The 24,555-nt window shown below is 43.1% G+C and overlaps 1 protein-coding gene across 1 annotated transcript in view; it reads right to left on the bottom strand.

The window, feature by feature from the left end:
- ptprfa (protein tyrosine phosphatase receptor type Fa) overlaps positions 1–24,555 on the bottom strand; it is a 195,216-nt gene that overhangs the window by 50,772 nt on the left and 119,889 nt on the right. Inside the window, 8 exon segments of the mRNA XM_062038655.1 lie at positions 1,162–1,274; positions 4,757–4,920; positions 13,104–13,310; positions 17,715–17,771; positions 17,773–17,794; positions 17,881–18,137; positions 18,212–18,309; positions 20,769–21,350. Of these exon segments, the coding sequence (XP_061894639.1) occupies positions 1,162–1,274; positions 4,757–4,920; positions 13,104–13,310; positions 17,715–17,771; positions 17,773–17,794; positions 17,881–18,137; positions 18,212–18,309; positions 20,769–21,350 (1,500 nt within the window).

Here is a 24,555-nt window from a genome sequence, read left to right as displayed (position 1 = left end):
GCCTTAGAAGATGGCCTAAAAAAAATAAAAATATACATGGTTTTTTTTTTATAGATTTTTGGAATTAGGTTGAGTAAGAATCACGATTCAGACATGAATCTATTTTTTTGTGCACCCCTGCTGTTTACCAATTGGTATTTTGCTAAAAAACAGGCCGAAAATGTTATTTTGAGAAGAAATCTGGAAAAGGGCAGGGGAGCACCTGAGCAGGTGTGAATCAGCCGTATGGAAAGTGTTTAATTCGACACATTTAATAGAAAGTTGTTTCTTACAACACACTTAACTGTTCAAAAACAAAAAACAGAAGCAAAGAGGCACTTTTTAATCCCTCAATAAACGGCCCAAAGTGGAAAAGTCTGAGTTAAAGGAAAAACAAGAACAAACTGAAGCCTATTTTATGTCTTTACACTGTATACCCTAGTATTTTTTTTACTGCCTTTTGGCATTCTTTAATGAGCGCCACTGGCCGAAAATGTGTATATCTACTAAGAAATAATAAATCATATTGATAATGAAATAGTTGTATTTTTACAACATGCAGAAAGCAAATTAAAGAAAGGTGCTAGCTGAAAATGTGTATATCTACTAATAAATAATATTGATAATAAAATAGTTGTATTTTTAGACCACGCAGAAAGCAAATTAAAGAAAGGTGCTAGCTGAAAATGTGTATATCTACTAATAAATCATATTGATAATGAAATAGTTGTATTTTTACAACACGCAGAAAGCAAATTAAAGAGAGGTGCTAGCTGAAAATGTGTATATCTACTATTAAATAATATTGATAATGAAATAGTTGTATTTTTACAACACGCAGAAAGCAAATTAAAGAGAGGTGCTAGCTGAAAATGTGTATATCTACTATTAAATAATTTTGATAATAAAATAGTTGTATTTTTAGACCACGCAGAAAGCAAATTAAAGAAAGGTGCTAGCTGAAAATGTGTATATCTACTAATAAATCACATTGATAATAAAATAGTTGTATTTTTAGACCACGCAGAAAGCAAATTAAAGAAAGGTGCTAGCTGAAAATGTGTATATCTACTAATAAATCATACTGACAATGAAATAGTTGTATTTTAAAGAGAGGTGCTGGCACTTTGGACACCGCTGTCCTACACGTTACATGTCAAGTGTCCATCAGCGTGTTCTTGCCTTGCGTCTGATAGTTGAGCCTCCTCATCTCCACGGGGTCTGCCGAGTGGGCCAGCAGCGAGTCCTTCACCCCCACCAGGTGCTCGTCTTTCGCCGACGGAGACGTACGTTTCCTGGAGGCGGAGGCAGAAGGAAGGATACGTTCAAACAGTCTTTTTCACCGGATCATTTGAGGTCAGTGTGGAAAAACGCAAAGGAGCGAGTAAAAAGGGGCTTGGACAAATGATTGACTGTAAACAGAAAGCGTAAAGTGCCAGAGAAGGATGTGTCAGCAGAAAGAAGAAAAAGGTGTATGAATCACTGCAGATGGGAGAAAATGAGGAGGAGTAACTCACCTTTCTTGTTTGCTGCATCCACAGAAAGCAGAGACAAGAAAGAGAGAGAAGTTTACAAGTAAAGTTTGTATGTTTTTACTGTGTGAGATATCTGCTTATTAAAGTAACCACCTGACTACATTCACATCTAACGTAAGACATCTGAGATGAATGCAGATAGAAATGGACAACTCTTGGCACCACATATCTCTTCTTCTTGTTCATTTAACATTGCACCATTGTTCCCACTTTCCACTGAGTTGCGTCTCACGCTCTCACCCCCCTCTAAACTGAGCCTACTCCCTCCCTCACTGTATTCAGTGTATAAAGAATAACCCGACTATCCTCCTATTGATCACTCCTTACGAGGGATGTCCGATAATATCGGACTGCCGATATTATCGGCCGATAAATGCTTTAAAATGTAATATCGGAAATTATCGGTATCGGTTTCAAAAAGTAAAATGTATGACTTTTTAAAACGCCGCTGTGTACACGGCCGTAGGGAGAAGTACAGAGCGCCAATAAACCTTAAAGACACTGCCTTTGCGTGCCGGCCCAATCACATAATATCTACGGCTTTTCACACACACAAGTGAATGCAATACATACTTGGTCAACAGCCATACAGGTCACACTGAGGGTGACCGTATAAACAACTTTAACACTGTTACAAATATCACACCAAACAAGAATGACAAACACATCTCGGGAGAACATCCGCACCGTAACACAACATAAACACAACAGAACAAATACCCAGAACCCCTTGCGGCACTAACTCTTCCGGGACGCTACAATATACACCCCCCGCTACCCCTTACCCCCCACATCAACCCCCCCAACCCACCTCAACCTCCTCATGCATGTCCCAAATTCCAAGCTGCTGTTTTGAGGCATGTTAAATAAAATAATGCACTTTGTGACTTCAATAATAAATATGGCAGCGCCATGTTGGCATTTTTTTTTACATAACTTGAGTTGATTTATTTTGGAAAACCTTGTTACATTGTTTAATGCATCCAGCGGGGCATCACAACAAAATTAGGCATAATAATGTGTTCATTCCACGACTGTATATATCGGTATCGGTTGATATCGGAATCGGCAATTAAGGGTTGGACAGTATCGGAATATCGGATATTGGCAAAAAAGCCATTATCGGACATCTCTACTCCTTACATACTTTGCTATCAATGTGACTTCTGCCTTTTGAGATGCTCGAGCTTCTCAAAGAAATCTAAGAAAGGCAATTTTGTTTGACTACCATATTTTTTGGACTATAAGGGGCACTTAAAATCCTTTCATTTTCTCAAAAATCGACATTGCGCCTTATAGTTTTTGTTTGTTACCTAAAGCAAAACAATCAACCGAGAAACATCTCGTATCCCGATGTACCACCGTACTTAATAATAATAATAATAATTAGGGATGTCCGATAATATCGGCCTGCCGATATTATCGGCCGATAAATGCGTTAAAATGTAATATCGGAAATTATCGGTATCGTTTTTTTTATTATCTGTATCGTTTTTTTTGTTTTTTTGTTTTTTTTAAATCAACATAAAAAACACAAGATACACTTACAATAAGTACACCAACCCAAAAAACCTCCCTCCCCCCATTTCTTTCTGTTATCAATATTCTGCTTCCTACATTATATATCAATATATATCAATACAGTCTGCAAGGGATACAGTCCGTAAGCACACATGATTGTGCGTGCTGCTGCTCCACTAATAGTACTAACCTTTAACAGTTAATTTGACTCATTTTCATTAATTAATAGTTTCTATGTAACTTTTACTTTCTTTTTTATTCAAGAAAATGTTTTTAATTTAGTTATCTTATTTTATTTATTTTTTTAAAAAGTACCTTATCTTCACCATACATGGTTGTCCAAATTAGGCATAATAATGTGTTAATTCCACGACTGCATATATCGGTTGATATCGGTATCGGTTGATATCGGTATCGGTAATTAAAGAGTTGGACAATATCGGAATACCGGCAAAAAGCCATTATCGGACATCCCTAATAATAATAATAGATTTTATTTGTAAAAAGCACTTTACATTGAGTAAACAACCTCAAAGTGCTACAGTGTATTAAAAAATAAAAAATAAAATAAAATAAAAAGATAATAAAAAAATATATAAATAAAAACAAAAACTAGAACAGCCAAAATAGCATGCATATATCTAAAAAAAGGCTTTTTTTTTAAAAAGAAGGGTTTTTAAGCCTTTTTTTAAAAGCATCCACAGTCTGTGGTGCCCTCAGGTGGTCAGGGAGAGCGTTCCACAGACTGGGAGTGACGGAGCAGAAAGCCCGGTCTCCCATTGTTCGTAGCTTTGTCCTCTGAGGTTAGCTTGTCCGGAGCGGAGGTGTCGTGTGGAGGATTTGGGGGTGAGTAGTTCTTTGAGGTAGAGGGGGGCATTTCCATGGAGGCACTGGTGGGTTAGTAGGGGGACTTTAAATTCAATCCTAAGTGGAACAGGAAGCCAGTGAAGGGATTTGAAAGTTGGTGTGGTATGGTCATAAATCCGCACTCTCGTCAGGATCCCAGCAGAACTATTCTGTACGTATTGCAGCTTACTTAAAAACTAAGGACTTTAGATGTGGCTAAGAGTTGATCTTAGTTGTTGAGAATAGAGTTGGACTGGAGCTTGAAAATCAGGAATTAGAGACTTGGATTGATAGTGAAAACTTAAGACTAAATTCAGACTTGACTTAAGAGACCAAATCTTCATGTTTCCAAGCTTAGCCTGAAGTTGATCCTACGAACCTGAGACTTTGACCAAAGCTTGAGGACTTGAAACGGAGAGAGTCCAAGCAAGACCGTGTGTTAAAGCTAGCTCGTTCCTAGCTGACGTGAAGACTGGCTTGTATGGTTAGCGAGCGAGAGGACCAGAAGGGATGACAAAAGACAGCAAAGCAGAACGGGGTCCATATGGACCCGCTCCCAGCGCTCCAGATGTTCGGACCCCCTGTGCACGGAGCCCGAGCCAACTGTTGGCCTGGAAGAAGGGGAAGAGGCCACAGGGCCTCTCTGCCCATATGTCGGCCTCGTCCGAGATGGCGTCATGTAGAAAAAAAATCCGGTTGGGATCTGTCTGTTTTCAGGATGACCACAATGAAGGCACGTTGCCTCCGAGCCATAAACAAACACAGCCTGTCAAAGCTCATCATGCGGCTAACGCTAAGAAAGCTAGCATCCTCACTCATGTGTTCAGTGCTGTTGTTCAAAAAGTCTACTTTTAGTCTACGTCTGCCACACTGACCTTTTGAAGAGGAGAATAGCGATGACGATGATGATGATGAGGATGACGGCCAGCACAGGACCCATCACCCACAGCATCTCCGGGTCCTCGGAGTGTCTCGCCATGCCGCTGTGGAGCTTCACCAGGATGGGCTCAGAGAAGGGGCTGGCTGCGAACGTCCTCTGCTGCAAACAAACACTCAATTAGCACACGGGAAGTACGACAAGGTTCATTCGTTTTGGACTTCATTGGATCTAGAACCAGCCCCTTTGGCTCGGTTTAATGCCAACAACCGTAAACAAAGCACAACATTCAGCAGATTTTGGTGGCTACTTTGTATAGACGCATAGTTCCGGACCCACCCAGGGTCGTTAGAACAAGCAGCTACTCTGTGTGGGTTCGGAACTATGTCCCAGCACTGCTGAAGCCGACTAGTGGGTCCAGAACCGGTAGAAGGTCTGTTGGACCAGCCCCCTTGGCTCGGTTGAATGCAAAAAAACTTAAACAAAGCACAACATTCGGCCGCTTTCGATGGCTACTTTGTGTAGCCATTTAGTCCCAGACCCACCCAGGATCGTTAGAACAAGCAGCTACCCCGTGTGGGTTCGGAACTATGTCCCAGCACTGCTGAAGCCGACCAGAGGGTCCAGAACTGATGAAACGTCTGTTGGACCAGCCCCCATGGCTCGGTTTAACCGTAAACAAGGCACTCTGACGCTTTCGTTGGCTATTTAGCCGGCTAGTTGCTCGTTCTAACGACCCTGGGTGGGTCCAGGACAATGTCCCAGCACTGTTAAAGCCAACCAGAGGGTCCAGAACCGTTAGAAGATCTGTTGGACCAGCCCTCTTAGCTCGGTTTAATGCAAACAAATGTAAACAAAGCACAACATTCGGTCGCTTTCGATGGCTACTTTGTGTAGCCACTTAGTCCCAGACCCACCCAGGGTCGTTAGAACAAGCAGCTACCCCGTGTGGGTTCGAACTATGTCCCAGCAATGTCCCAGCACTGCTGAAGCCGACCAGAGGGTCCAGAACTGATGAAACGTCTGTTGGACCAGCCCCCATGGCTCGGTTTAACCGTAAACAAGGCACAACACTCGGACGCTTTTGTTGATTATTTAGTCGGCTAGTTGCTCGTTCTAACGACCCTGGGTGGGTCCAGGACTATGTCCCAGCACTGTTAAAGCCAACCAGAGGGTCCAGAACCGTTAGAAGATATGTTGGACCAGCCCCCTTAGCTCGGTTTAATGCAAACAAACGTAAACAAAGCACAACATTCGGCCGCTTTCGATGGCTACTTTGTGTAGCCACTTAGTCCCAGACCCACCCAGGGTCGTTAGAACAAGCAGCTACCCCGTGTGGGTTCGGAACTATGTCCCAGCAATGTCCCAGCACTGCTGAAGCCGACCAGAGGGTCCAGAACCGATGAAACGTCTGTTGGACCAGCCCCCATGGCTCGGTTTAACCGTAAACAAGGCACAACACTCGGACGCTTTCGTTGGCTATTTAGCCGGCTAGTTACTCGTTCTCATAACCCTGGGTGGGTCCAGGACTATGTCCCAGCACTGCTGAAGCCGACAAGTGGGTCCAGAACCGGTAGAAGGTCTGTTGGACCAGCCTCCTTGGCTTGGTTTAATGCAAAAAACCGTAAACAAAGCACAACATTCGGCCGCTTTCGATGGCTACTTTGTGTAGCCACTTAGTCCCAGACCCACCCAAGGTCGTTAGAACAAGCAGCTACCCTGTGTGGGTTCGGAACTATGTCCCAGTGATGTCCCAGCACTGCTGAAGCCGACCAGAGGGTCCAGAATTGATGAAACATCTGTTGGAACAGCCCCCATGGCTCGGTTTAACCGCAAACAAGGCACAACACTCGGACGCTTTCGTTAGCTATTTAGCCGGCTAGTTGGTCGTTCTAACGACCCTGGGTGGGTCCAGGACTATGACCCAGCACTGCTGAAGCCCACCAGTGGGTCCAGAACAGGTAGAAGGTCTGTTGGACCAGCCCCTTTAGCTCAGTTTAATGCAAACAAATGTAAACAAAGCATAACATTCGGTAGCTTTCAATGGCTACTTCGTGAAGCCACTTAGTCCCAGACCCACCCAGGGTCGTTAGAACGAGCAGCTACCCCGTGTGGGTTCAGAACTATGTCTCAGCGATGTCCCAGCACTGCTGAAGCCGACCAGAGGGTCCAGAATCAATGAAACATCTGTTGGAACAGCCCCCATGGCTCGGTTTAACCGCAAACAAGGCACAACACTCAGACACTTTTGTTAGCTATTTAACCGGCTAGTTGCTCGTGCTAACGACACTGGGTGGGTCCAGGACTATGACCCAGCACTGCTGAAGCCCACCAGTGGGTCCAGAACCGGTAGAAGGTCTGTTGGACCGGCCCCCTTACTCAGTTTAATGCAAACAACCGTAAACAAAGCACAACATTCAGTGGCTTTCGAAGGCTACTTTGTGTACCGGTAACAAAATATTGGTATCGGGACAACCCAAGTTCAGTGTACAAACCTTCACTAAAATATGGACTTTTGTCGAGGCTGCAACCAATTATTCATATTTACGTTGTTTCTTATAGAGAAATTTGCTTCACTTTAAGAACTTGTTCAAGTGTAAATGGACTAGCCACTGTAATAATGTCTTGCTACTACTACTAGCCGATAAATGCTTTAAAATGTAATATCGGAAATTATCGGTATCGTTTTTTTTTTTAACTCTGTATCGGTTTTTTTGTGTTTTTTTTTTTTTTTTTAATTAAATCAACATAAAAAACCCAAGATACACTTACAATTAGTGCACCAACCCCAAAAACCTCCCTCCCCCCATTTACACTCATTCACACAAAAGGGTTGTTTCTTTCTGTTATTAATATTCTGCTTCCTACATTATATATCAATATATATCAATACAGTCTGCAAGGGATACAGTCCGTAAGCACACATGATTGTGCGTGCTGCTGCTCCACTAATAGTACTAACCTTTAACAGTTAATTTGACTCATTTTCATTAATTACTAGTTTCTATGTAACTGTTTTTATATTGTTTTACTTTCTTTTTTATTCAAGAATATCTTTTTAATTTATTTATCTTATTTTAATTATTTCTTTTAAAAAGGACCTTATCTTCACCATACCTGGTTGTCCAAATTAGGCATAATAATGTGTTAATTTCACGACTGCATTTATCGGTTGATATCGGTATCGGTTGATATCGGTATCTGTAATTAAAGAGTTGGACAATATCGGAATATCGGCAAAAAGCTATTATCGGACATCCCTATTCGTAAATGGACTAGCCACTGTAATAATGTCTTGCTACTACTACTAGCCGATGAATGCTTTAAAATGTAATATCGGAAATTATCGGTATCGTTTTTTTATTTTTATCGGTATCGTTTTTTGTTTTTTTTTAATTAAATCAACATAAAAAACACAAGATACACTTACAATTAGTGCACCAACCCAAAAAACCTCCCTCCCCCATTCACACTCATTCACACAAAAGGGTTGTTTCTTTCTGTTATTAATATTCTGCTTCCTACATTATATATCAATACAGTCTGCAAGGGATACAGTCCGTAAGCACACATGATTGTGCGTGCTGCTGCTCCACTAATAGCACTAACCTTTAACACTTCATTTTACTCATTTTCATTAATTACTATTTTCTATGTAACTGTTTTCATATTGTTGTACTTTCTTTTTTATTCAAGAAAATGTTTTTAATTTATTTATCTTATTTTAATTATTTTTTTTAAAAAGGACCTTATCTTCACCATACCTGGTTGTCCAAATTAGGCATAATAATGTGTTAATTCCACGACTGTATATATCGGTATCGGTAATTAAGAGTTGGACAATATCGGAAGATCGGATATCGGCAAAAAAGCCATTATCGGACTTGCTACGACAAAGAATGAAGATTGAAGGACTACTGAGGGGAAGAACACAGTCCATCGGTCATGTGACCTTCGTCTTTCTTCCTATTTTGTCATCTCGTTTTAGTGCGCTGCTTCAAGCTTTTATTGTTTCCTTCGCGGCCGCCAGTGAGAGCTCCACCCGGGAACGTGACGGGGGTCACGATGGCCGCGCCGCACCGTCCTTAATGAGCCTTTGTTCACGTTTTGTTGAAGGAGGCGGCACAAACTCCGAGCCGTGTCGCATCTGCGGCACCTGCACGTCATCGCGAAAAGGTCCGACCCGAGAAATGTTCCGCCGTCAAAGAAGTCACTCTGCTGCTCACTTCAGGAAGGAAAAACAAGCAAAGACATGAGAAGAGCGATCACGCAGCCCTGATAGCATTAAAAGGCCGTCCACGCCGCCTCAACTCTCCTCCGGCTGTCCGTCGATGACTTATTGAAGAGCCTGGTGACGCGCAGCACGCATACAGAGCAGACTAACGTGGAGCTTCATCAAGTCCGACACAAACTTCAGCTGCTTCACAATATCTCAACGACAGCATGAGAATATTGTGCAAAAAAAGAGAACCATTCCCACCTTAGAGACCAATTAAAAGTTTTTCACGGCCCATTTGCTAATCGGTGCGCAAAACCAGTCGTTCAGTTTTTTTTCTCTGCTAACAGTACTTACTTACTTAGGCCTTAGTATTCCCTGAGGAACATAGGCCGCCGACGAAAGCCTTCCATCCATTCCGGTCTTGTGCCCTTCGGTGGAGTTGTTGCCATGACAGCCCCTCAGCCCTCATCTCCTGTTCCGTGCTTCTTCTCCAGGTTGTTCTTGGTCTCCCTCTGTTTCTTTTTCCCTGTGGGTTCCATGTTAGTGCCTGCTTGGTGATTGATTGATTTGGTTTTCTGAGTGTGTGGCCTATCCAGCTCCACTTCCTTCTCCTGATTTGCAGTTCCACTGGTTCTTGTTTGGTGAGTTCCCACAGGTTGGCATTGGTGATGGTGTCTGGCCAGTAGACTCCTAGGACCCGACGGAGGCAACGGTTTACGAATGTCTGTAGTTTATTGAGCATGCTATTGGTGGTTTTCCATGTTTCTGATCCGTACAGCAGGATGGATATGACATTTGAGTTAAATATTTTCAATTTGGTATTGAGAGAAATGTTTTTTGCTCTCCATATTTTGTTTAGTAAGTTGAATGATGTTCTTGCTTTCCCTATTCTGGATTTGACATCTTCATCTGCTCCTCCATCTACACTGATTATGCTCCCCAAGTATGTAAAACTGACTACCTCCTCTAATTGATTATGGTCCATTGTTATTGGTGTATTGTTCTTGTTATTGATACGCATGACATTTGTTTTTTGTGAATTGATCTTAAAGGCCTACTGAAATGATTTTTTTAAATTTAAACGGGAATAGCAGATCCATTCTATGTGTCATACTTGATCATTTCGCGATATTGCCATATTTTTGCTGAAAGGATTTAGTAGAGAAAATCGACGATAAAGTTCGCAACTTTTGCTCGCTGATAAAAAAAAGCCTTGCCTGTAGCGGAAGTAGCGTGACGTCACAGGAGCTAGTATTCCTCACAATTCCCCGTTGTTTACAATGGAGCGGGAGAGATTCGGACCGAGAAAGTGACGATTACCCCATTAATTTGAGCGAGGATGAAAGATTCGTAGATGAGGAACGTTACAGTGAACGACTTGAGAGGCAGTGCAGGACGTATCTTTTTTCGCTCTGACCGTAACTTAGGTACAAGCTGGCTCATTGGATTCCACACTCTCTCCTTTTTCTATTGTGGATCACGGATTCGTATTTTAAACCACCTGGGATACTATATCCTCTTGAAAATGAGAGTCGAGAACGCGAAATAGACATTCAGTGCCTTTTATCTCCACGACAATACATCGGCGAAATGCTTTAGCTACGAGCTAACGTGATAGCATCTTGCTTTAACTGCATATAGAAACAAAAAAATAAACCCCTGACTGGAAGGATAGATAGAAAATCAACAATACTATTAAACCGTGGACATGTAAATACACGGTTAATGCTTTCCAGGCTGGCGAAGGTTAACAATGCTGTGCTAACGACGCCATTGAAGCTAACTTAGCAACTTAGCAACGGGACCTCACAGAGCTATGCTAAAAACATTAGCTCTCCACCTACGCCAGCCAGCCCTCATCTACTCATCAACACCCGTGCTCACCTGCGTTCCAGCGATCGGCAGAAGGACGAAGGACTTCACCCGATGCGTTTGGCGGCCCGGAGACGTAGGAAGTCAAGGTGAGGTCGGCGGCTAGCGCTCCAACAAAGTCCTCCTGGTTGTGTTGCTGTAGTCCGCTGCTAATACACCGATCCCACCTACAACTGTCTTCTTTGCAGCCTTCATTGTTCATTAAACAAATTGCAAAAGATGTCCAGATAACTGTGGAATTATGAAATGAAAACAGAGCTTTTTGTATAGGATTCTACAGGTACCATAACTTCCGTTACTCTGACTTCGTCACGCGCATACGTCATCATACCGTGACGTTTCAGCCGGATATTTCCCGGGAAATTTTAAATGTCACTTTATAAGTTAACCCGCCGTATTGGCATGTGTTGCAATGTTAAGATTTCATCATTGATATATAAACTATCAGACTGCGTGGTCGCTAGTAGTGGCTTTCAGTAGGCCTTTAAGCCCAAGAAATGCAGCAGTTCTTTGTAGTTTTTGTGATTTGTCCTGCATCTGTTGGTAAGTGTGAGCCAGGAGAGCTAGATCGTCTGCAAAGTCTAGGTCCTCTAGTTGTTCGGTAAGGCTCCACAGTATGCCGGTTTTGCTGTTTTTGGTTGTTTGGTTCATGGTCCAGTCAATACAGAGGAGGAAAAGGAAAGGCGAGAGCAGACATCCTTGCCGCACCCCAGTCAGGACCTCGAAGGCCTCCGATGGGCATCCGTCACGTAGGACACGACATCGCATCCCTTGCTAACAGTGAACTGAAATTATTGTGGGAGCTGGAAAGAAATTCCTGGGATGAGAATCAGCACCTCCAAGTCCGAGTCCATGGTTCTCACCCGGGAAAGGTTGGAGCGCCATGTCCAGGTTGGGGAGGAGATCTTGCCCCAAGTGGAGGAGTTAAAGTACCTGGGAGTCTTGTTCACGAGTGAGGGAAGAGTGGATGATGAGATGGACAGGTGGATCGGTGCGGCGTCTTCAGTAATGCGGACGCTGTATCGATCCGTTGTGGTGAAGAAGGAGCTGAGCCGGAAGGCAAAGCTCTCAATTTAGCGGTCGATCTACGTTCCCATCCTCACCTATGGTCATGAGCTTTGGGTTATGACTAGGGATGTCCGATAATGGCTTTTTGCCAATATCTGATATTCCGATATTGTCCAACTCTTTAATTACAGATACCGATATCAACCGATACTGATATCAACCAATATATGCAGTCGTGGAATTAACACATTATTATGCCTAATTTGGACAACCAGGTATGGTGAAGATAAGGTACTTTTTAAAAAAATTAGTAAAATAAGATAAATACATTTAAAAAAAATTCTTGAATAAAAAAGAAAGTACAACAATATAAAAACAGTTACATAGAAACTAGTAATGAATGAAAATGAGTAAAATTAACTGTTAAAGGTTAGTACTATTAGTGGAGCAGCAGCACGCACAATCATGTGTGCTTACGGACTGTATCCCTTGCAGACTGTATTGATATATATTGATATATAATGTAGGAAGCAGAATATTAATAACAGAAAGAAACAACCCTTTTGTGTGAATGGGGGAGGGAGGTTTTTTGGGTTGGTGCACTAATTGTAAGTGTATCTTGTGTTTTTTATGTTGATATAATAATTAAAAAAAAACAAAAAACGATACCGATAATAAAAAAACCGATACCGATAATTTCCGATATTACATTTTAACGCATATATCGGCCACATCTCTAGTTATGACCGAAAGGACAAGATCACGGGTACAAGCGGCCCAAATGAGTTTGGGTCTCTCCCTTAGAGATAGGGTGAGAAGCTCTGTCATCCGGGAGGAGCTCAAACTAAAGCTGCTGCTCCTCCAAATGGAGAGAAGCCAGATGAGGTTGTTAGGGCATCTGCTCAGGATGCCACCCGAACGCCTCCCTAGGGAGGTGTTTAGGGCACGTCCGACCGGCAGGAGGCCACGTTGGGAAGACTATGTCTCCCGGCTGGCCTGGGAACGCCACAGGATCCCCCGGGAAGAGCTGGACCAAGTGGCTGGGGAGAGGGAAGTCTGGGCTTCTCTGCTTAGGCTGCTGCCCCCGCGACCCGACCTCGGATAAGCATAAGAAAACGGATGGATGGAAAGAAATGAATATTTTTGGACTCAGCGGGCCAAATATGGCCTCGGGCACCCCTGATCTAGACGCTCCATTTAACGTTCAAGGCACTCAACCCGCCGTGTGGTTACAGACGGGACTTACCGAGTCCAGGTCCATCAGCTCGGCCAGGACGAAGCAGCGGTACTGCTGTTGCCCCGGCAACGGCTTGTTGCGGTAGCCGTGGTATCTGTGCTCGTCGCCCAGCGTGAAGACCTCGGGCAGGGAGTCCAGCTTGGCGGCGATGTAAGGCTGCAGGAAGTCGGCGCTTTGGCTCCTCTTCCTCCGAGCGCCGCCCTCCGCGTCCAGGAGCTAACAGATTACATGGAGAAAAAAAAATGGATGATTTATATTTCAAGCTTCAGCTAAAAAATGTTATCAGGTAATGTCACGTCAGCACTATTTCTTTCTGTCAAACTCCTTTTGTATTGAGGGCCACGCCACAAATATGGCTGCTCATGATGTGGTGGACCACATTAAATGTTGTGGTGGGCCACTTTAAATGATGCGGCAGATCACATTGAATGGCGTGGCAGGCCAGTTTAAATGTTATGGCGGACCACGTTAAATGGAGTGGCGGACCACAATAAATGATGTTAGAATCTACGTTAAATGACTTGGCGGGCCACATTAAGTGATGTGGTGGACCACTTTAAAGGATGTGCAGACCACATTGAATGACATGGCAGGTCACATTAAATGATGTGGCAGGGCACACATTAAATGATGAGACCAACCGACCATGTTGAATTATGTGGTGGCCCAAATTAAATGTTGTGGCGAACCACGTTAAATGACTTGGCGGACCACAACAAATGTAGCGGCGGACCACTTTAAATGTCGTGGCGGACCACAATAAAGAATTTGGCGTACCACATTGAATGAAATGGCAAGCCACTTTAAATGATGTGGCAGACCATGTTGATTGTTGTGGTGGGTCAAATTAAGTGATGTGGCAGGCCACGTTGAATGACGTGGCAGGTCAAATAAAATTAAGTGGCTGACCACATTAAATGATGTGGCTGTCCACATTAAATGATGTGGCAGATCACGTTAAATGACATTGCGGACCATGTTAAAAAATGTGACAGACCACAATAAATGACATTAAATGATGTGACGGATCACAATAAATGACGTGGCGGGCCACTTTAAATGATGTGACAGAAATTAAATGATGTGACGGACTACAATAAATTTTGTGGCAGACCACATTAAATGACATTGCGGGCCACAATAAATGACATGGCGGACCACAATAAATGACATGGCGGACCATGTTAAAAAATGTGACGGACCACAATAAATGACGTGGCGGGCCAGATTAAATGAGGTGACGGATCACAATAAATGACGTGGCGGGCCACATTAAATGATGTGACGGACCACAATAAATGATATGGCAGACCACATTAAATGACATTGCGGGCCACAATAAATGACGTAGCAGACCACAATAAATGACATGGCGGACCACATTAAAAAATGTGACGGACCACAATAAATGACGTGGAGGACCACAATAAATGACGTGACGGACCACAATAAATGATATGGCGGACCACGTTAAAAAATGTGACGGACCACAATAAATGACGTGGCGGGCCACATTAAATGACATTGCGGGCCATGATAAATGACGTAGCAGTCCACATAAATGACATGGCGGGCCACAATAAATGACATGTCCGTCACATTAAAAAATGTGACGGACCACAATAAATGACGTGGAGGACCACATTAAATGACGTGACGGACCACAATAAATGACATCGCGGACCACGTTAAAAAATGTGACGGACCACAATAAATTACGTGGCGGGCCACCTTAAATGACGTGACGGACCACAATAAATGACATTGCGGGCCACATAAAATGACGTGACGGACCACAATAAATGACATGGCGGACCACAATAAATGACGTGGCGGGCCACATTAAATGACGTGACGGACCACAATAAATGACGTGGAGGGCCACATTAAATGACGTGACGGACCACAATAAATGACATGGCGGACCACGTTAAAAAATGTGACGGACCACAATAAATGACGTGGCGGGCCACAATAAATGACGTGACGGACCACAATAAATGACGTGGCGGGCCACATTAAATGATGTGACGGACCACAATAAATGACGTGGCGGGCCACATTAAATGATGTGACGGACCACAATAAATTACGTGGCGGGCCACATTGAATGATATGGCGGGCCAATTAAATGATGTGACGGACCACAATAAATGATATGGCGGACCACAATAAATGACATTGCGGGCCACAATAAATGACGTAGCAGACCACATTAAATGACATTGCGGGCCACAATAAATGACCTGGTGGACCACATTAAAAAATGTGACGGACCACAATAAATGACGTGGAGGACCACATTAAATGACGTGACGGACCACAATAAATGATATGGCGGACCACATTAAAAAATGTGACGGACCACAATAAATGACGTGGCGGGCCACGTTAAATGACGTGACGGACCGTGGCGGGGAACAATAAATGATGTGACGGACCACATTGAATGACATTAAAATGATATGAGGGACCACATTAAATGATGTGGATGTCCACATTGAATGATGTGGCAGACCACATTAAATGACATTGCGGGCCACATTAAATGACATGGTGGACCACGTTAAAAAATGTGACGGACCACAATAAATGACGTGGCGGACCACGTTAAATGATGTGACGGACCACAATAAATTACGTGGCGGGCTACATTGAGTGATATGGCGGGTCAATTAAATGATGTGACGGACCACAATAAATGACGTGACGGACCACGTTAAATGACATGGCAGGCCACATTAAATGATGTAGCAGACTATACAAAACGAAGTGGTGGACCAGCCAATGTGCCACGTCACATTGTGTAAAAATTCAATTTCTTTGAATGAGTCCAAATATTGGTTTGTACAGCAACATATATATATATATATATCTATATCTATATATATAGATATATATCTATATCTATATCTATATATATAGATATATATATATATATATATATATATATATATATATATATATATATATATATATATATATATATATATATATATATATATATATATATATATGTTATATTCTTATTTTACTGTTATATTTTTTTTCTCATTGTTGCTTTTCATTTTTATTCTATTGTAATATTTTTCTATTTTGTTTTCATTTATACCCCCATAATTTACTTTTTACAATTTTGTACACTGCTGCTGGAATTTAAATTTTCCTTAGGGAACTCTCCTGAAGGAATCAATAAAGTACTATCTATCTATCTATAGAGACAATGACATGCTCCTCCACTAGATGGCAGTAGGTACATGTAGTAATTAGCCTGTGTATGCACCTGTTGCCAACATGGCACAAATGATGCAGGCTCCACATGACTTCCATGCAAAGCAACAACAGTCACACTTGTCCACACAACAGCATTTGAACAAGACAGTCTTCCTTCCATTATTGTGGCACTTCTGTTCTCTTAGCAGTTTATTTTGTGCTGGCTCTTAACCAAGCCGGACGCTTCCCTTCCCTCTCACTTATCTTCTTCGTCTTGACTTTTGGAGCCTCTTCACACATTGTACCCCAAATCTAAAACATAGACTGGATCAACGTGTCTCTTTACGCGATTGACGGGATTTTCTCGAGGAGAAGCTCAGATTCGGGGGGAACCTGTTAGAACGTTTGCTGCTGGAAACACGATGGATGCGTGGGAGAAGTGGAGGGTCGTAGGCCTGGCAATTAGGTTAGGTTAGGTAGGTAGGTAGGTAGGTAGGTCTTTATCGTCATTGCACAAGTACAACGAAACTTTGTTTTCAGCACAAACCCGTTCAAGATGAGACAAACAAACAGTGTACAGGGTCACAGAACAGGAACGCTGATGGGTCACCACAAGGCGCCCCCGTAAAAGATGGGAAAAAGGTCAACGCTGGGTGAGGATGAGTAAAAAAATACAATCTAGACCAGTCTGGAGTGGGAAAAAAACCTCCATAGCAAAGCACATATACATATTACGACAAACATCTCCAGACTTGCAACAGAGGGGAGGGAGTGGGGGCCACGGTGGCAGGCTGCAGCTCTTCAGGCGCTGCCCAGCTGTCCATCACCCCTAAGGGATTCGCGTCAAGGGCGTTGGATGGGTTGGGGTGGGGTATGTGTGTGTGGCGTATATTTTTTTGTGGATGCATGTGTGTGTGTAAGCCTGCCACGTGTCTCTGTTCCGCGGCCTTGGTGTCGTGCAGCCGCTAGTCAGTCCAAAGTCAACAACAACAATTACGACGTTATCTACCTATTCGGAACTACGACAACAGGGCATCTGCTGATGGGATTGACAAATCCGGAAGACTGGTGCAGCCGTTCAAAGTACCCGGATAGGATGGGCAGAGCTGCAGGCACATTTCTGAGTTGAATCGCAAAACTGGACAACATCTCGGAGAAACTTTCCGCGTTGCAAGGCGAAATTATAATCAATTTGTAGGCCAGGAACGGACAATTAGCGTAGTAGACACGTTTTGGAATGTATCTACTCACCCTACTGAAGAAACTCCTCCAGGCGTTCGCTGCATTGAGACTGACCCCCCCCCCCCACCCCCCCACCCCCCCCGCCCTGCTCGGACGCTGAATTTTAGCAAAGTAGGGACCCTTTTTATTTGTAATACTGTATACATATTAGGTCTATGCACTCACCTCATGAAGGTCCATGTCGTCTGGATTCTCCCACGTCAGAGAAGTGGGGGTCACAGGGGACCACCACGAGGTAGAAGCATCTACACCACATTCAAAAATACTTCATATTCAGGAACAATGTAGAAAAAAAAATACTCGAAATGGGTCCAAACTAGGAAGCACAGACCTGACAGGCGTTCCAGGCGGCACCTTCGGGAGCCGAACGCTCACTTTCCCGCCCTCCTCCGCGTCCTGCTCGTACTCGGTCGGCCTGGTCTTGAGCAGGTCCGGCGAGGTCCGGATGGAGACTTGCTGCTGGAGGCCGCCGGCGCTGTTCCCGCGGCTCATGAGCACGAAGGAGTAATGCGTGTCGGGCTGCAGCTGCGTGATCAGCTTCCTCTTCTGGTGGCCCGGCACCTCCACGCTCTGCTGGTTGTAGAGGATCTGCCAGGGGAGGACACGGTTAACGCCACACCCGACGTCGCCTGGCTCTTTCCGCTCGGCCACCGTCAACGTACCCTGAGGGGCACCTCGGACTCGAAGGTTTCCGGAACATCCCAGGTCAGCAGGACGGAGGTTTTCATCACCGCTTTTACACCAAAGTCCTTGGTGAACACTGAGGGAACATCTGGGTCATTATTCTTCCTCCATTTGTCAAAAATGATGAACACTCAGAAATATCAAGCAGCTAAAATGCACCAAACATGGATGAGTGTGGATAGTGTTTACCTTTTTCCCATCATGCATTGTAATGGATTTAAATGGGTGTCATTTAGATTTTTTTATGGTGCTTCAACATATTTTAGAATACCCACAAAGTTTAGTGAGCAGGTTGTATTTTGTTTTTTTTGCGCCATGACTAGGGAAGGTTGTCTGGATTGGGTCATATAAGTGAATGATGTGCGTTGGTGACTTCCACGCACAATTAATGGTGATTGACCTGATTTACGGCAGATAAGCCGCAAATAAATTGTCGGATGTTTAAAATTAAATGAGAACGGGGGCCAGATTCCTGATCAAACTCATGACATCTCGTGGGCCAAATTGAAGACCATAGTTTGGACACCCTGCCCGGGATCAAAAAAGTTAGCATAGCATGCATATGTTGCCCGATATTGGATTGCTTTATGCCAAATATGTGCTGCATGTATGAATGCTCGACAGTAAACAAACCTTGGATTTAATTGACAGTATTTTTCAAAATAAAACACTGATTTAGGACCAGTTGTGTGTCCTGGTTCTACGTTTGACAAAGGTAGACCTCACAAAAGTGCCGTTCTAAAGCACTGAAATTAGAATTTTTTATGGGGCTTCACATATTTTAGAATACCCACAAAGTTTAGTGAGCAGGTTGTAACTTATGTGCATGTGTTAGTTGCATTTTTGTTTGCGCCATGACTAGGGAAGGTTGTTTGGATTTGGTCATATAAGTAAATGCTGTGCGTTGGTGACTTCAACGCACAATCAGATGTTTAAAATTAAATGAGAACGGGGGCCAGATTCCTGATCAAACTCATGACATCTCGTGGGCCAAATTGAAGACCATAGTTTGGACACCCTGCCCGGGATCAAAAAAGTTAGCATAGCATGCATATGTTGCCCTATATTGGATTGCTTCACGCCAAATATGTGCTGCATGTATGAATACTCTGCAGTGAACAAACCTTGGTTTTTAATTGAAAGTATTTTTCAAAATAAAACACTGATTTAAGACCAGTTGTATGTCCTGGTTCTACGTTTGACAAAGGTAGAACTCACAAAAGTGCTGTTCTAAACAGCAAAATTATAATTGTTTATGTGCTTCAACATATTTTAGAATACCCACAAAGTTTAGTGAGCAGGTTGTGTTATGTGCGTGTGATGGTTGCATTTTTTTTTCTTGCACCATGACTAGGGAAGGTTGTTTGGATTGGGTTATACAAGTAAATGATGTGCGTTGGTGACGCCCACGCACAATTAATGGTCATTGACCTGATTTACGGCAGATAAGCCGCAAATAAATTGTCAGATGTTTAAAATTAAATGAGAACGGGGGCCAGATTCCTGATCAAACTCATGACATCTCGTGGGCCAAATTGAAGACCATAGTTTGGACACCCTGCCCGGGATCGAAAAAAGTTAGCATAGCATGCATATGTTGTCCTATATTGGATTGGTTCACGCTAAATATGTGCTGCATGTATGAATACTCTGCAGTAAACACACCTTGGTTTTTAATTGAAAGTATTTTTCAAAATAAAACACTGATTTAGGACCAGTTTTGTGTCCTGGTTCTACGTTTGACAAAGGTAGACCTCACAAAAGTGCTGTTCTAAGCAGCGAAATTAGAATGTTTTATGGTGCTTCAACATATTTTAGAATACCCACAAAGTTTAGTGAGCAGGTTGTGTTATGTGCATGTGATGGTTGCATTTTTTTTTTTGCGCCATGACTAGGGAAGGTTGTTTGGATTGGGCCATACAAGTAAATACGGTGCGTTGGTGACTTCCACGCACAATTAATGGTGATTGACCTGATTTACGGCAGATAAACAGCAAATAAATTGTCAGATGTTTAAAATTAAAATGTGAACGGGGGCCAGATTCTTGATCAAACCCATGACATCTCGTGGGCCAAATTGAAGACCATAGTTTGGACACCATGCCCGGGATCAAAAAAAGTTAGCATAGCATGCATATGTTGCCCTATATTGGATTGGTTCACGCCAAATATGTGCTGCATGTATGAATACTCTGAAGTATACACACCTTGGGTTTAACTGAAAGTAATTTTCAAAATAAAACACTGCTTCCTGGTTCTAGGTTTGACAGAGGTAGAGCTCACAAAAGTGCTGTTCTAAGCAGCGAAAGTTAGCAGCGTTAAAGTGTTTTTCTAAAGCTGGCACGCTGACAGGCCGTAATACACGCCCGCTCCGCTCTGGCGCCTCACAAAAAGCTGCCGCACTTAATCTTTTTCCCGCGAAGCCTCTTGGCTCGGATCAGACGCTGCCGGGTGGCGGCGTTCCAGGCGGCGGTGTGTTTTGAAACAGGAAGCTGCGGTTTGTGGGGAGGAGAAAGACAATGAAGGTAAGCGTACCCGGCATGGAGGTGGACATGGTCCGGCTCTGGATGCTGGGGCTGATGGGCCCGCCCCCTTTACTGGTGAAGGCCTGCACTCTGATGTCATAGGTGGTGTCGGGCCGCAAGCCCTGGACGGTCATGTGCGTGTCGGCGGTGGCGTTGGAGCTGTTGTTCTGGCTGTTGATGTCTCGGTACACCACCACGTACTTGACCATCCTCCCGTTGCGGTCCGCCAGAGGGGGCGGGTCCCAGGCCAGCTGGGTGGCGGTGGCGGTCAGGCCGACCACGCTCAGGTTCAGAGGGTAGCTGCCGGGGACGTCCTCGGGGGTGCTGACCTCCTTGGCGTACTCCTCGCCGTTGCCGGCGCGGTTTTTCGCGCACAGCTTGAAGACGTAGGTCGCCCCCTTGTGGAGGCCGGTGACGGTGAAGTGGTCGTCGGTCTTGCGGAAGTCCCGGACGGTGAAGGCGTCCTCCTCGGCTCTCTTGTACTGCAGCTGGTAGCCCACGTGCTCCCCCACCATCTCTTTGGGGGGCTGCCACTGGATCAGCGCCGTGTTGCCGATGGTGGTGCTGATCATCATGGTGGGCTTGCCGGGTACTGCAAGGCACGTTAAACTTAATTATGGGCCTGCTGCAATGCAAGCAGCCCATATTATTACTGCTCATACTTCAACTTTTATTGTTATAGTTCCGCACGTTTCTCTTACGTCTAATACGAGACCAACCGGCCAACGAACCCCCACATATGCTATACCGTCGGAAAAGTCTCGTTCGCGCCGACGGGGGTACTTTAAGTTGGGAACATTTCGTGTTACCATGGCGACGCTATTCAGGAATAAAACAATTTTAAAAAGGGCCAATTTAATGGGTACATACCCTTTTAATGACACGATTACCTCCTCTTGTAGCTCAGTCGTACTTTCACGTAGCTCGGTGCTTAACATCTCATTTTATTCACACACTTGTCTACTTTAACCCTGGCTATAAAAATTTTACGTCCAATGTTTGGTTTTGGCTGGATGGCCATCGGAAGGAGGCGAGCGAGCTTTTTTTTGCTAGCGTCTATCATATTAGTATGCTAACGTTTTGTGCTAGCTTTTTTGGTACTTTCTATGTCTACACAAACAAACACCGCATTTTGGTATTCCTTCTTACCCAGTCATGTGCTAGCTTCTTAACGTTAGCATGCTAGTATGCTAACATTAGCGTGGCAGCTTTTCCAGCTAATATTACGCTTTGGTCTCTAATTCCCCAGTCGTACACCTCCGAGTCATATAACTTGGAATGTGACCCTTGTTAACTGTTAGCGTGCTAACTTTAGCATGCTAGCACGCTAACATTAAAGTGCAAACTTTTTTTTTTAAGCAAATTTAACACTTTGTTTCTCCAAATCCGCAGCCATACAACTTAGTCATTTAACTTGGTATGTTAAACATGCTAACTGTTAGCATGTTTACGTTAGCGTGCTAGTTTTTTAGCTAATTTTGCAACCGTTTACCCTAGAGTCATATAACTTGGTATGTGACACTTGTTAACTGCTAGCATGCTTACATTAGCGTGGCAGCTTTTCCAGCTAATATTACACTTTTGTCTCTAATTCCCCAGTCATACACCTCCGAGTCATATAACTTGGAATGTGACCCTTGTTAACTGTTAGCGTGCTAACTTTAGCATGCTAGCACGCTAACATTAAAGTGCAAACTTTTTTTTTAAAGCAAATTTTACACTTTGTTTCTCCAAATCCGCAGCCATACAACTTAGTCATTTAACTTGGTATGTTAAACATGCTAACTGTTAGCATGTTTACGTTAGCGTGCTAGTTTTTTAGCTAATTTTGCAACCGTTTACCCTAGAGTCATATAACTTGGTATGTGACACTTGTTAACTGCTAGCATGCTTACATTAGCGTGGCAGCTTTTCCAGCTAATATTACACTTTTGTCTCTAATTCCCCAGTCATACACCTCCGAGTCATATAACTTGGAATGTGACCCTTGTTAACTGTTAGCGTGCTAACTTTAGCATGCTAGCACGCTAACATTAAAGTGCAAACTTTTTTTTTAAAGCAAATTTTACACTTTGTTTCTCCAAATCCGCAGCCATACAACTTAGTCATTTAACTTGGTATGTTAAACATGCTAACTGTTAGCATGTTTACGTTAGCGTGCTAGTTTTTTAGCTAATTTTGCAACCGTTTACCCTAGAGTCATATAACTTGGTATGTGACACTTGTTAACTGCTAGCATGCTTACATTAGCGTGGCAGCTTTTCCAGCTAATATTACACTTTTGTCTCTAATTCCCCAGTCATACACCTCCGAGTCATATAACTTGGAATGTGACCCTTGTTAACTGTTAGCGTGCTAACTTTAGCATGCTAGCACGCTAACATTAAAGTGCAAACTGTTAGCATGTTTACGTTAGCGTGCTAACATTAAAGTGCTAGTTTTTTTTTGCTAATTTTGCAACCGTTTACCCTAGAGTCATATAACTTGGTATGTGACACTTGTTAACTGCTAGCATGCTAATATTAGCATTGCAGCTTTTCCAGCTAATATTACACTTTTGTCTCTAATTCCCCAGTCATACACCTCCGAGTCATATAACTTGGAATGTGACCCTTGTTAACTGTTAGCGTGCTAACTTTAGCATGCTAGCACGCTAACATTAAACTACAAACTTTTTTTTTTAGCAAATTTTACACTTTGTTTCTCCAAATCCGCAGCCATACAACTTAGTCATTTAACTTGGTATGTTAAACATGCTAATTGTTAGCATGTTTACGTTAGCGTGCTAGTTTTTTAGCTAATTTTGCAACCGTTTACCCTAGAGTCATATGACTTGGTATGTGACACTTGTTAACTGCTAGCATGCTAACATTAGTATTGCAGCTTTTCCAGCTAATATTACACTTTTGTCTCTAATTCCCCAGTCATACACCTCCGAGTCATATAACTTGGAATGTGACCCTTGTTAACCGCTAGCGTGCTAACTTTAGCATGCTAGCACGCTAACATTAAAGTGCAAACTTATTTTTTTAGCAAATTTTACACTTTGTTTCTCCAATTCCGCAGCCATACAACTTAGTCATTTAACTTGGTATGTGAAACATGCTAACTGTTAGCATGTTTACGTTAGCGTGCTAGTTTTTTAGCTAATTTTGCAACCGTTTACCCTAGAGTCATATAACTTGGTATGTGACACTTGTTAACTGCTAGCATGCTAACATTAGCGTGGCAGCTTTTCCAGCTAATATTACACTTTAGTCTCTAATTCCCCAGTCATACACCTCCGAGTCATATAACTTGGAATGTGACCCTTGTTAACTGTTAGCATGCTAACTCTAGCATGCTAGCACGCTAACATTAAAGTGCTAACTTTTTTTTTTATAGCAAATGTTACACTTTTTTCTCCAATTCCGCAGCCATTCAACTTAGTCATTTAACTTGATATGTGAAACATGCTAACTGTTAGCATGTTTACGTTAGCGTGCTAACATTAAAGTGCTAGCTTTTTTTTTGCTAATTTTGCAACCGTTTACCCTAGAGTCATATAACTTGGTATGTGACACTTGTTAACTGCTAGCATGCTAACATTAGCGTGGCAGCTTTTCCAGCTAATATTACACTTTTGTCTCTAATTCCCCAGTCATACACCTCCGAGTCATATAACTTGGAATGTGACCCTTGTTAACTGTTAGCGTGCTAACTTTAGCATGCTAGCACGCTAACATTAAAGTGCTAACTTTTTTTTTTATAGCAAATTTTACACTCTTTTTCTCCAATTCCGCAGCCATACAACTTAG

The sequence above is a fragment of the Entelurus aequoreus genome, linkage group LG27, assembly GCF_033978785.1.
Source record: "Entelurus aequoreus isolate RoL-2023_Sb linkage group LG27, RoL_Eaeq_v1.1, whole genome shotgun sequence".
In the NCBI taxonomy this organism is placed as follows: Eukaryota; Metazoa; Chordata; class Actinopteri; order Syngnathiformes; family Syngnathidae; genus Entelurus; species Entelurus aequoreus.
This window is presented reverse-complemented; position numbering and strand designations above follow the sequence as displayed.